Source organism: Oenanthe melanoleuca, chromosome 25 (assembly GCF_029582105.1).
Source record: "Oenanthe melanoleuca isolate GR-GAL-2019-014 chromosome 25, OMel1.0, whole genome shotgun sequence".
Taxonomy (NCBI): Eukaryota; Metazoa; Chordata; class Aves; order Passeriformes; family Muscicapidae; genus Oenanthe; species Oenanthe melanoleuca.
Window position 1 is genome coordinate 3,419,865 of NC_079358.1, and position 14,493 is coordinate 3,434,357.

General features: G+C 53.9%; 2 gene segments (V, D, J or C); one reads left to right on the forward strand and one right to left on the reverse strand.

Moving 5' to 3' along the window:
- Positions 1 to 1,379: 1,379 nt before the first annotated feature.
- LOC130263273 (Ig heavy chain V region 6.96-like) lies at positions 1,380 to 13,180 on the forward strand. The segment is given in 2 exon segments: positions 1,380 to 1,434; positions 12,747 to 13,180. Coding segments are annotated over 2 exon segments (489 nt in total).
- Positions 4,906 to 5,603, reverse strand: LOC130262880 (Ig heavy chain V region 6.96-like). The segment is given in 2 exon segments: positions 4,906 to 5,439; positions 5,529 to 5,603. Coding segments are annotated over 2 exon segments (456 nt in total).
- Positions 13,181 to 14,493: the final 1,313 nt, after the last annotated feature.

The window sequence follows — 14,493 nt, forward strand, 5'->3', positions numbered from 1 at the left end:
ATTTCTGTGCCAAAAGTGCTGGTGTTGCCAATGGCGCTGTTGGTGTTTATGGTGACGATGCCCGGAGCCCTGCGGGAACAAGAGGAGATGGGGATGAGGCGCCGGATCCGGGCGTGGCGCTCTGGGGACTCGTGGTGATGCAGAATTAAAGACTCTGTACCCACTTAGAGTTCCAAAGTGCTAATTGTGATATTTGTGTTTATTTCATCTTTGGGCGGCCGTGACCCTGCTGGAGTCCTGGGGGGACCTCCAGCCCCCCGGTGCATCCCTGGCCATGGTTTGTCAAGCGTCTGGAATCAATTTTGGAAGCTTTGGGATGGCCTGGATTCGCTAGAGCCCTGGGAAGGGGCTGGAATTCATTGTGAGCATCAACAGTTGCAATGGTGGTCTCACCTACTACGCGCCGTCGGTGCAGGGCCGGTTCAAGATCTCCAGGGACAACGGGCAGAGCTCGGTGAGGCTGACCATGAACAACCTCAAGGACGAGGATTCCGGTGCCTATTTCTGTGCCAAATGGGATAGTGGTTATGCTGGTGCTGCTGCTGGTGCTGGTTCTGTCCCCTCCCAGATGCCCTGACAGCTCCTGTCCTTTTCTAACAATCCCACTCCTTGCCCCAACTCTTTACTGTCCCACAACATCTTTGACTATTTTATTTCAAACCTCAGGTTTTGGCCTGCATCAAACTTTGTTTCTCAATCTTCCTACTAAAGCTCGAATTTGGGCGCAGCGCTAAAATCTCGGGGTCATGTTCATGTTTGGGGTCCAGAGTTGGGATTTGTGGGTACGGCCTGGGGATATTTGGGGATGGGATCGAAATCATCAACAGAATGAGCAGCAGCGTGATCACCGGCAGCTCCACCGTTCTTGGCACAGAAATAAACTCCAGAATCCTCGTCCTTGAGGTTGTTCATGGTCAACGTCACCGAGCTCTGCCCATTGTCCCTGGAGATCCTGAACCGGCCTTGCACCGACGGCGAGTACCGGGTGTAGCCCCCGGTGTTCTGAATCCCCGCGAGCCATTCCGGCGCCTTCCTGGGGCTATGGCAGAACCAGAACATTCCATAATCACCGAAATTGTATCCAGACCCACGGCAGAGCAGAGTCAGGGACCCCCTGGGGGCTGGAGGTCCCCCCCGGACTCCAGCAGGGTCACGGCCACCTCACCCCACGCCCAAATCTTCACCAGTTCTGCCCAAAACTCCACTAGTTTGACCTCACATCTCCAGAGTTTTCCAGAGCCTGAAATACCCAGAAACCCTTCAATTAAACCCTTTCAATTGAATAATTAGTTGCCTTGATCTACTCCATAGATTTCCAAATTAATGACCTCGTTAATGACCCCAAACCCCCCGGGACCCCAACCCGGCACATTCCGGCCATGGCCTCGAGCTCCCTCCCGCTCCTCGCCCTCCTGGCCCTGCTGGCCCTGCCAGGTGGGTTCCGGGCGCCTCCGCAGCGCCACGCCCACCCCGGGCCACGCCCGGATCCGGCGCCTCATCCCCATCTCCCCTTGTTCCCGCAGGGCTCCGGGCGGCCGTGACCCTGCTGGAGTCCGGGGGGGACCTCCAGCCCCCCCGGGGGGTCCCTGACTCTGCTCTGCCGCGCCTCTGGGTTCAATTTTGGGAGTTTTGGCATGGGCTGGTACCGCCAAAGATGGAGGAAGGAGCTGGAATGGCTTGCAGATATCACCAGCAATGGTGCCAACACCTACTATGCGCCGTCAGTGCGGGGCCAGTTCAGGATCTCCAGGGACAATGGGCAGAGCTCGGTGACGCTGACCATGAACAACCTCAAGGACGAGGATTCCGGCGCCTATTTCTGCGCCAAATATTACAGCAGTGGTTGGTCTGCTGCTTCTGCTGTTCTTGGTTGTGATAATGATGCCAGTCATGGCTCCACTCCCCTGTCATTGGGTTCCCTCATTGCAACAACATCCCCAAAGGTTTCCCCCAAATCCCATTTGTTTATCCCGTACTTAATATTCTCCCGCAAACCCCCATCCTCACCACAACTCTCAACTTTCCTCCCAGTTTCTCCCAGATCTCCTCTGGTTCCCCTGGCCCCTTATTGGCTGAGCTGACACGGAGCCGACGCCGGGAGCAGCGGTTCAGTGCCGGATCTGGGGCTGGGCTGGAGCCTTTGCCAAATCTCTGAATTTCTGTGTATTTACCGTTGGATTTCTGTGGGTTTGTGCCCTGTGGGGAAATCTCTGTTTGGGATTTCTCTGTTGGCCAGAGTTGAGGATAGAAGCCTCAATTTAACCCCTGCATTTCCTGTGCGGGATTTGGGGCAAAAACGGCATTTTTGGAGAGGAAGGTCGGAGCTGGAGGCCACAGGTGAAGGTTTGGGGCTGATGGTTGAGTTTTGGGGCAGAACCAGGCGAGGATTTGGGGTCAGTGATGACCATTGGTGCAAACGGGGGAGACTGGGGAAAAAGGGTCAGGATTGCATCAAGGGCTGAGGGTTGGTCGAAGGGTCTGGGAACATCTGAGTCTGACGACCAGAGACGTGGCCGGAACACAAAATACCAATCTCACCACCATAACCAGCACTATGAGCACCACCAAGCCAACTGCCACCAGAACCCCTGGCACAGAAATAGGAACTGGAATCCTCGTCCTTGAGGTTGTTCATGGTCAGCGTCACCGAGCTCTGCCCGTTGTCCCTGGAGATCGTGACCCGGCCCTTGACTGATGGCCCGTAGAATGTTCTGCCACCCTTGTCCATACTCGCTACAAATTCCAGCCCCTTCCCGGTGCTCTGGCGGTACCAGCCCATCCCAGATTCTCCAAAATTGAACCCAGAGGCGCGGCAGAGCAGAGTCAGGGACCCCCTGGGGGGCTGGAGGTCCCCAGAGCCCTGCGGGAACAAGGGGAGATGGGGTTAGGAGGAGTTCAAACCTTTGATTTCCCTTGAGGAAGAACAAAAAGAACAGAGAGGAGACACCAAGGTTGGTGTAGCAGGACTCAGGTTCCACATGGGAGGAGAAGGAGGAGACGCCGTGAATTTGGGCTGAACCCCAAAACTGGCAATTAATCTCCATCTGTCAACTAATTAATGTCACACCTCCTCCTGCCCCTGCCCCATGGATTGCACCTGGATTTATTATTTCTTTCTGGTTTTAGTGCAGATTTCTTTCCAACCTCCATGTTTCAGGCCTGCCTTGCTTTTGCTCCTGATCCGATCCCGCAGCAGAAACGAGAGTGTTGGAATTAGCAAATCTGAACCACCACATTGATTGGGGCCTTGGCCGGGAAACGAACCGAAATCACGGCAATGGGTAACCGTGGATCCGCGCCTTATTAACCTTCTGTGGAACTATGGCCAGAGACACTGACACTGATTGCTCTGCACTAATTAATGCAATGAGTGATTGTGGTGCCGGCAGAGAGTGGAGAAGGCGCTTTGTGAAGAGCGAATAAACTGGAGAAGGCGCAGAATGAAGGGGCGGCCATCTTGATTCTGTTCATGTGTGTGTGCGTGTGACACGGGCAAGCGACAGTGACAGAGCTGGGGCTGAGCTCTGGGGGAGGGGCCTGGGGACATTTGGGGACAGCTGGGGACTCACAGATGGGTCAGGGGACACCAATGGCATCGTCACCATAACCAGCACCACTATTGGTTCCACCATCCTTGGCACAGAAATAGGCGCCGGAATCCTCGTCCTTGAGGTTGTTCATGGTCAGTGTCACCAAGCTCTGCCCGTTGTCCCTGGAGATCCTGAACCGGCCCTTGACTGACGGTGCGTACTCGGTGCTGCCACCGGTGTTGATCCTTGCAACAAATTCCAGCCCCTTCCTGGGGCTCTGGCGGTTCCAGAACATTCCAAAACTCCCGAAATTGAACCCAGAGGCGCGGCAGAGCAGAGTCAGGGACCCCCCGGGGGGCTGGAGGCCCCCCGGAGCTGAAATAAAAACGAATATCACAATAACCACTTTGTAACTATGGGTGGGTTGAGAATATTTAATTCTGCATCACCAGCAGTCCCGAGAGCACCACACCCACTCCGGGCCACGCCCGGATCCGGCGCCTCATCCCCATCTCCCCTTGTTCTTGCAGGGCTCTGGGCGGCCGTGACCCTGCTGGAGTCCGGGGGGGGACCTCCAGCCCCCCGGGGGGGTCCCTGACTCTGCTCTGCTGCGCCTCTGGATTCAATTTTGGGAGTCACTGGATGAACTGGATCCATCAGAGCCCCGGGAAGGGATTGGAATTTGTTGCCGGGATCAATCCCAATGGTGGAGACACCCGGTACGCGTCGTCACTCAAGGGCCGGGTCTCGATCTCCAGGGACAACGGGCAGAGCTCGGTGACGCTGACCATGAACAACCTCAAGGACGAGGATTCCGGCGCTTATTTCTGTGCCAAACATGCAGCTGCTGGTTCTGGTTGGGCTGTTGCAGCTTATGTTGATCGTTCTGTCCCCTTCCCTCCCACTGTGTCCCCACCCGTCCCCAAATGTCCCCAGACCCTCCCCCCAATCCCAACCTTTGACTCCAACCCTGAACACTGACCCCGAGCCATCAGCCCTGGGCCCAAGGTTGAGCTTTACTGCGAAGGTTTTAGGAATGAATTTGGGATCAAGGTCTGAGTGTTGGGGTTTGGGGTAAAATGGACAAAACATTGGAGGAACGGGCAAGGGTCGGGTCAAGGGTCGGGGTTGGCAGAAAAGGTCAGGGGGGTCAGGGCATCAGTGGGGGACGGAACCAGCACCAGCATAACCAGCATTGTCACCATTGTGCCATTTGGCACAGAAATTGGCACCAAAATCCTCGTCCGGAAAATCCTGGGAGCGGCAAGGGGGTTGGGTGTTTGGTATTGATCATTTCTGTCCTGGGGACCGCTCAAACTGTTAAATAAAGAATTTTATTGTCACTTCTCTGTGAGGAAATATTTTGTTAAATCAATGGGGGGATGAACGGCTCCAGTCAGTCTCAATCTGTTGGAATCAGTTTCATAGAAGGACCCAATTGGGTGAGGTCATCCCAAATTTCCCCAGAACCCAAACAAATAAAGGAGTGAAGGGAGGAAGGGTCTGAGTCACGGAGAAAGGTGGAGATTGGACATGGGGCCAAAACCACCAAGGTCATCACCACCAGCCCAAGCAGCAGCAGCACCACAACCAAAACTGTAACACCTGGCACAGAAATAGGCGCCGGAATCCTCGTCCTTGAGGTTGTTCATGGTCAGCGTCACCGAGCTCTGCCCGTTGTCCCTGGAGATCCTGAACCGGCCCTGCACTGACGGCGCGTAGAAGGTGAGGCCACCACCGTAGCTGATCCCTGCGAGCCATTCCAGCGCCTTCCCGGGTCTCTGGCGGATCCAGTACATGTCGTGGTTTCCAAAATTGAACCCAGATCCGCGGCAGAGCAGAGTCAGGGACCCCCCGGGGGGCTGGAGGTCCCCCCCGGACTCCAGCAGGGTCACGGCCGCCCGGAGCCCTGCGGGAACAAGGGGAGATGGGGATGAGGCGCCGGATCCGGGCGTGGCCCGGGGTGGGCGTGGCGCTGCGGAGGCACCCGGGACCCACCTGGCAGGGCCAGCAGGGCCAGGAGGGCGAGGAGCGGGAGGGAGCTCGAGGCCATGGCCGGGATGTGCCGGGTTGGGGTCCCGGAGGGTTTGGGGGTTGTTAACGGGCGTTTATTTGGCAATCAATGGGGTAGAGAGAGGGAATTAATTAATGATGGATTGGTGTTAATTGTGGTGTTTTGGATTGTAAAGAACAAGAAACCTCTGGTTGAGTGTGAGAGCTGAAACGAGGGGTGTGGGACTCCAGACTCGCTCTTTGAATTGCTTTTTATTTTATCCAGTTAACTCAGCAATTTATTTATTATTTAAATTGCTGTTTATTGTACCCAGATGATTCAGCAATTCACAGACCGTGGGTGACCGAGCTCGACCTGCAGATTTTCAGCCATAAGTGTGGAGTAATCAGAAAAATAATAAAACAACACCAGTAGTGAATAGTAACCAAAATTAAGGAAAATGTTGAAAACAAAATCAAATAAAAGCAATAAATCCCTCAAGCCTGTATATTTACATAACCGGACATTTAAAAACTGCAGAAAATAATGAAAATAACTGCAATTAAACAGAAATGAATGAAATGAACCCAAACTCTCCTGGCTCAGCTTTCTCGTTTTAGGGCCAGAACCGCCCCTTTGAGGCTTCCTGAAAAAGCCACAAAAAGGCCCAAAATGGCTCCAAATTTCAGGTTTTGTTTTCACTGCAGCTGCAGCAGCCGGCACCTGCTGGGGACAGAAATTAGTGCAGTTAATTAGAGATATTTGTGCTGATAATTAAAAACCACTCAAAAAAACCCCCCCTATATTAATGGGAATAATTGAATCTATTGTTTTATTTGTTTCGGTTAGATTTTTATGCATTTAATTGTATTACATCAGGTCTAATAATTATCAGTACACAGGGTTATAATTAAAGTGAATTGGGTTTAATGATTATCATCATTAGGGTGGACAAATGAATAAATTTGGGTTCAAACTCAGTTTAACCCCAACACGCCCGGATCCGGCGCCTCATCCCCATCTCCCCTTGTTCCCGCAGGACTCCGGGCGGCCATGACCCTGCTGGAGTCCGGGGGGGGACCTCCAGCCCCCCGGGGGGTCCCTGACTCTGCTCTGCTGCTCCTCTGGGTTCGATTTCGGAGATTTTGGGATGATGTGGATCCACCAGAGCCGCGGGAAGGCGCTGGAATGGGTCGGAGGGATCGACAATGATGACGACACCTGGTTCGCGCCGTCAGTCAAGGGCTGGTTCAGGATCTCCAGGGACAATGGGCAGAGCTCGGTGACGCTGACCACGAACAACCTCAAGGACGAGGATTCCGGCGCCTATTTCTGTGCCAGGGGTGCTGATGCTGATGCTGATGCTGATGCTGATGCTGTTGATTGTTTTTGGCCCCTTCCCTATCACTGCATCCCCTCCTGTCCCCAAATGTCCCCAGGCCCTTCTTGCAAACAAGGGGAGATGGGGATGGAGGAGCTCAAGCGATGCCTGGAGCAGAGGCTGGGCAGAGAGAAAGGAATCAAGTGAGGATTTATTAAAATCCCTTCCCATGATTCACCTTGGGCTCTGCAGGAGTCCGGCACAGGCTCCACCAAAGATGGACCCAAGATGGACTCCAGGTCACGAGTCCTCTCCCTTCAATAAGTTCTGGCCCGTTTCTATTTTACTGTTCATTGTCCAATCACAGCTCCAGGTACTGCAGTCCCATCCCCCTGATCGCTCCCAGCCAATCGCTGCTGTTTGCAATTTTTTGGCCTGGAGCTGCAGCGGCGTCCTTGGTCCTGAGGCGGGTAAAAGATTTGTTTGTCTGGATTCTTGTGTCCAAATCCTGAGTGTTGGGGCCCAGAGCGGGGATTGGGTTCAGGGGGGGAGATCTGGGGCAGAACCAGTTCCAGGCTGGGCCAGAGGGACAGGAATGGGGTCAAGGGTTGGGGTTTGGGGGAAGGGCTTGGGGACATTTGGGGACAGGGTGGATGGAGCCAAAACCGTCAGCAGCCGAAGCACCACCACCATTATCACCATGTTTGGCACAGAAATAGACACCGGAATCCTCGTCCTTGAGGTTGTTCATGGTCAGCGTCACCGAGCTCTGCCCGTTGTCCCTGGAGATCCTGAACTGGCCCTGCACTGACGGCACATAGGCGGTGAAACCACCACTGCTCTGGATCCCTGCGAGCCATTCCAGCCCCTTCCCGGGGCTCTGGCGGATCCAGAACATGGTGAAACTCCCGACATTGAACCCAGACCCGCGGCAGAGCAGAGTCAGGGACCCCCCGGGGGGCTGGAGGTCCCCCCTGGACTCCAGCAGGGTCACGGCCGCCCGGAGCCCTGCGGGAACAAGGGGAGATGGGGATGAGGCGCCGGATCCGGGCGTTTCCTGGGTCACAATTTGCTGCAGGATCACATTTACAGGAAAATGGAAATGTTCTGGGTGAACCCGCCCAACCTCCTGAACGAGCTCAACCCTGTGGGTCAAACAGCCGACGGGGCAGGAGGAAAAGCAGAAGCAGAAAGTTGCTGAGAGAACACAGGGGCCTCAACCCCAGAGAAATGGCACCGACCAGTGGGATCAACCAATCAGATGGGGGCTCAACCAATCAACCAATGGGATCAACCAACCAGATGGAGGCTCAACCAATCCACAAATGAGATCAACCAATCAAAAGGAGGCTCAACCAATCCACCAATGGGATCAACCAACCAGATGGAGGCTCAACCAATCCACCAATGGGATCGACCAATCAGATGGAGGCTCAACCAATCCACCAATGAGTGAAGAACAAAGACGAGCGCTCCCCTCGTGGGCTGGAGCGGAGCCACCAATGGAATAACTCGAGACTGTGGAATCAGAGATAATTAGTAAAAATAAACAATGATTAGAGGGGCAATGAACGGCTCTGGCTTGATTGGCATTGAACCGAGCAGAGTCCTTTGTGTTCTCTGCGTGATTTGGGGCACAGAGTCGGGATTTGGGGTCAAGGGTTTGAGCTTTTCCCATCCCCATCTCCCCTTGTTCCCACAGGGCTCCGAGCGGCCGTGACCCTGCTGGAGTCCGGGGGGAACCTCCAGCCCCCCGGGGGGTCCCTGACTCTGCTCTGCCGCGCCTCTGGATTCGATTTTGGGCGTTTTGGAATAGTCTGGGTTCGGCAGAGCCCCAGGAAGGCGCTGGAATGGGTCGCAGGGATCAGCAATGGTGGCAGCACCCACTACGCGCCGTCGCTCAAGGGCCAGTTCAGGATCTCCAGGGACAACGGGCAGAGCTCGGTGACACTGACCATGAGGGATCTCAAGGACGACAATTCTGGCTCCTATTTCTGTGCCAAACGTGCTGGTGCTGCTGGTGATAACGCTGCTGCTCATCTTGTTGATGGTTTTGTTCGATCACATCCCCGTCTCTGGGTCTCACCTGTCCCCAAATGTCCCCAGACCCTTCCCCCAAACCCCAACCCTTGACCCCAAATTTGAATACTGACCCCTTTGAATACTTTCAGCCCTGGGCCCAAAGTTGAGCTTTGAATTAATTTTATTCTATATTTATTGAAATCTTTTTCCTACACGGAACCCATGGCAAGGTGTTTTCCCAAAACCAATAACGGGTCATTGGTTGAGGTTATGGGGGAAGAGACTGGGAGGCGACGACATGTGGGGACAGAGCCAAACCATAAACAGTGTAAGCATCACAACCAGGATTCCAACAGCTATAACCAGATTTGGCACAGAAATAGGAACCGGAATCCTCATCTTTGAGATCCCTCAAGGTCAGCGTCACCGAGCTCTGCCCATTGTCCCTGCAGATCCTGACCTGGCCCTGGGCCGACACCGAGCACTCCGTGTAACCACCGCTGTTGATTTTTCCCACCCATTCCAGCGCCTTCCCAGGGCTCTCGTGGATCCAGAAGATTCCGTAATTCCCAAAACCGAATCTGGAGGAGCGGCACAGCAGAGTCAGGGACTCCTCGGGAATGTGCTGGGGTCACAATTTCCAGTCAACAATCCAGATTTGAGGTCGGAGCTTTTTCCATCCCAAACTCAACCTCCAGGACGAGGATTCCAGCGCTGATTTCTTCCCCAAATCCGCTTGCGTTCAATACCATGAATTGGTTTTTGGTGCTTCAATGCAGGGTTTGGTGCTGCTGTGTCAGATGTTGGCGCTGGTGTTGTCCCTCGGTGCCATCTCCAGACCTTCTGGGGCCACTTCCAGGGCCAGTGAGTTTCACTCACGTTGGGCCTCTGATGCCGAGGCCGGACCCACTTTTGGTGCGGTCAGCGCTGGACAGAGTGACCAGTGCATGTGGGGACAGAGTGACCAGGGCCTGTGGGGACAGAGTGACCAGGGCTGGAAGAGAGTAGAGATAAGATTGAAGGGGCTGGGGACAGGTGGGGACAGAGCCACGGGGGCGAGAAACACCCCAACTATCACCAACAGCATCTCTAGCGCAGAAATAGGAACCGGAATCCTCGTCCTTGAGGTTGTTCATGGTCAGCGTCACCGAGCTCTGCCCGTTGTCCCTGGAGATCCTGAACCGGCCCTTGACTGACAGTGTGTACTCGGTGTCGCCACCATTGGGATTGATCCCTGCGACAAATTCCAGCCCCTTCCCGGAGCTCTGGCAGATCCAGGCCATCCAGTGACTCCCGAAATCGAATCCGGAGGCGCGACAAACCAGGGCCATCAATGTCCCGGGGGGCTGGAGGTCCCCCCCGGACTCCAGCAGGGTCACGGCCGCCCGGAGCCCTGCGGGAACAAGGGGAGATGGGGATGAGGCGCCGGATCCGGGAATGGCCCAGGGTGGGCGTGGCGCTGCGGAGGCGCCCGGGACCCACCTGGCAGGGCCAGCAGGGCCAGGAGGGCGAGGAGCGGGAGGGAGCTCGAGGCCATGGCCGGGATGTGCCGGGTTGGGTCCTGGGAGGTTTGGGGGTTATTAACCAAATCATTAATTGGGCAGTAAATTGAGCAGACGAGGCAATTAATTAATCAGTGCATTGGGGTTAATTGTGGGGTTTGAGGTTTTAAAGCTCTGAAAACCTCTGGTGGAGTGTGAGAGTTGGAACGAGGGATGTGGGAGTCCAGACTCACTCAATAAAACTGCTGTTTATCGAATCTAGATAATTCAGCTATTTATTTATTATATAAAATATTCTTTATTGGAACTGGATAATTAATCCATTTATTTATTATTTAAAACACTGTTTATTGTAATGAGATGATTCAGGAATTCACAGACCGTGGGTGACCAAGCCCGACCGCAGATTTCCAGCCACAGCTGTGGAGTCAGCTGAAAAATAATAAAACAATATTTAGAGCAAATGCTAACCAAAATTAAAGAAAGGAAAGAAAATTAAATCATGCAAAATCAATAAATCCCTGAAACCTTGTAAATTGCCTAAAACCAGTATTTAAATATAACAGAAAATAATGAATAGAACGGTGATTAACCAGAAATTAATGAAATGAACCTAAAATCTCCTGGCGCAGATATCTCGTCTTAAGGCCAGAGCTGCCCCTTTGGGGACTTCCTGAAAAAGCCACAAAAAGGCCCAAAATGGCTTCAAATTTCGGGTTTTGTTTTCACTGCAGCTGCAGCTGCCGCTACATGATGGGGACAGAAATTAGTGCAGGTAATTAGAGCTATTTGTGCTGATAATGAAGGTAAAGACCCTAAAAAAACCTGCGAAATTTATAGGAATATTAGAATTTATTATTTTATTTATTTTGTTTTTATTTTTATACATTCAATTGGCTTACATCATAGGTAATAATTATCACTACATGTATCTATAATTAAAGTTTATTTCGGCTAATAATTATCATCATTAGGGTGAATAATTTAATAAATTTGGGATCAAACTCAATTTAACCCCGTGCCACGCCCGGATCCGGCGCCTCATCCCCATCTCCCCTTGTTCCCGCAGGGCTCCGGGTGGCCGTGACCCTGCTGGAGTCCGGGGGGGACCTCCAGCCCCCCGGGGGGTCCCTGACTCTGCTCTGCCGCGCCTCTGGGTTCAATTTCGGGAGTTATGACATGAGTTGGATTCGCCAGAGCCCCGGGAATGGACTGGAATTCGTTGCCACGGTTGGCACCAGTGGAGCCAGCACTGAGTACTCGCCGTCGCTGCGGGGCCGGTTCAGGATCTCCAGGGACAACGGGCAGAGCTCGGTGACGCTGACCATGAACAACCTCAAGGACGAGGATTCCGGCGCCTATTTCTGTGCCAAATGTGTTGATGGTGATTGTCGTGCTGGTTGGGCTGCAGCTGCTGTTGATCATTTTGGCCCCAGCCGTGTCACTCTGTCACCAGCTTTTCCCAAATGTCCCCAGACCCTTCCCTCAGCTCTCTGCCCTTGACCCAATCCTGTTCCTCTACCCCAGCTCTGCCCCATTGGCACCAACACAAACCCTGAGCCCGATTCAAAACCCCTGGATGATTCTGAAGCAAAACTCGACCGGTTCTGCCCGAAATCTCCCCTTTGGACCCCAAGTCGAAGTCACAGACCCAAACCTCGACTGCTGGATCGAAATCTCGGCACTTTTGGCATTTTTGGGAACCAAGGTTGAGATTCAGAGTCAGAGTTGAGTTTGGCCCAGGCTCAATTGGTGGTTGGGAGTTGATGGAGGGCACTGGTTTAACTGGAGGAGGATTGGGACAAATTGGCAGAGCTGGGATAAGCCTGGGATTTGGGGGAAGGGTCTGGGGACAGGTTGGGACCGAATTATGGGGGTGGGATCAATATCAGCACCACCAGGGTGACCAGAAGCACCATCCTTGGCACAGAAATAGGCGCCGGAATCCTCGTCCTTGAGGTTGTTCATGGTCAGCGTCACCGAGCTCTGCCCATTGTCCCTGGAGATCCTGAACCGGCCCTTGACTGACGGCGCGTACACGGTGCTGCCACCATTGCTGTTGATACTTCCAACGAATTCCAGCCCCTTCCTGGGCCCCTGGCGGTACCAGCCCATCCCAAAATTTCCGAAATTGAACCCAGAGGCGCGGCAGAGCAGAGTCAGGGACCCCCCGGGGGGCTGGAGGTCCCCCCCGGACTCCAGCAGGGTCACGGCCACCCGGAGCTGAAAAAAACACAAATATCACAATAAACACTTTGTAACTTCAGGTGTGTGGAGGGTCTTTAATTCTGCATCACCAGGAGCCCCAAAAGCGCCACTCCCACCCCGGGCCACGCCCGGATCCGGCGCCTCATCCCCATCTCCCCTTGTTCCCGCAGGGCTCCGGGCGGCCGTGACCCTGCTGGAGTCCGGGGGGGACCTCCAGCCCCCCGGGGGGTCCCTGACTCTGCTCTGCCACGCCTCTGGGTTCAATTTTGGGAGTTTTGGAATGTACTGGATCCGCCAGAGCCCCGGGAAGGCGCTGGAATTTGTTGCGAGTATCAGGAACGATGGTGGCTACACCTACTACGCGCCGTCAGTCAATGGCCGGTTCAGGATCTCCAGGGACAACGGGCAGAGCTCGGTGACGCTGACCATGAACAACCTCAAGGACGAGGATTCCGGCGCCTATTTCTGTGCCAAATCTCCTGGTGGTTGGGCTGATGCTGGTAATGGTGTTTGTGTTGCTATTTCATGTTTTACCCCGTCCCCATCACTGTCCCCAGCTGTCCCCAGCTGTCCCCAGACCCGTCCCCCAACCCTCAGCCTCTGACCCAACCCTGGCCCTGTGTCCCAATCCTCCCCTGTTTGCTCTGGGGCCGTGGTTGGCTGAGCACGGCAGTGGCGCCTCTGTGGGTTTGATTGGTCAACGCTCGATGTAGAGAATATCAGACATGTCCACACATGTTCGTGGATGTGATTTTGAAGGATTTTGAAGGGTTTTGAAGGATTTTGCAGGATTTTTAAGGATTTTGAAGGTCCCTGTGACATGGATTGATCAGGTCACAGCGAATCAATGCAGGAAAGAATTGCAGACTTTGAAGAGAGAATCAACCAATTAGCCCTGGATGGAGGATGTGAACAGCTGGAAGGTTTTTTAAAAATTGTCCGAGTTTCAGGCAAGTGATCCCGTTCGAGATGCAAGGTCCAGCTCAGGAGCCAAAATGGCTCAAGTGGAGGCCAAGGGCGGAGAATTTGTGGCCAGGGGTTGACTCTGCTGTGCCGCGGCTCCGGCTTTGATTTTGGGAGTTATGGAATGCTGTGGATTCGCCAAAGAGCTGGGAAGGCGCCGGAATTCATTGCGAGTATCGACAATGATGAGACCAACGACCTCAATCCGTCGGTGCAGGGCCGGTTCAGGATCTCCAGGGACAACGGGCAGAGCTCGGTGACGCTGACCATGAACAACCTCAAGGACAAGGATTCCGGCGCCTATTTCTGTGCCAAACATGCCACCGGTTACGTTGATGGTTTTGCTGGTGCTGGTTCTGTCCCCTCCCAGTGCCTGGAACCCCCCTGACCTTTTCTGCCAGTTCCAAACCTTGACCTGACTCTTGACCCTTTCTCCAAACCCTTGACAGCTTCATCCCAAACCTCAACAATCTCACCTTGATCACAACTTTGTTCCTTAACAGATTTGTTCTAAAGCTCAACTTGGGGCGCAGTCCTAAAGACTCGGGGTCAATGTCCAGGAGTGGGATCAAACCTTGTAATTTGGGGGAAGAGTCTTGGGTCATTTCGAGATGGGGCCGGGACAGGGAGAGGAACGAAACCAAAATGAGAAATAAAAGCAGCAACAGCCCAACCAACACCACGACCTGAATATTTGGCACAGAAATAGGCGCCGGAATCCTCGTCCTTGAGGCTGTTCATGGTCAGTGTCACCGAACTCTGCCCGTTGTCCCTGGAGATCCTGAACCGGCCCTGCACCGATGAGTTGTAGTAGGTGTTTCCATCATTACTGATCCCTGCGAGCCATTCCAGCGCCTTCCCGGGGCTATGGCGAACCCAGCTCATGGCAAAACTCCCAAAATCGAATCCAGACCCGCGGCAGAGCAGAGTCAGGGACCCCCCGGGGGGCTGGAG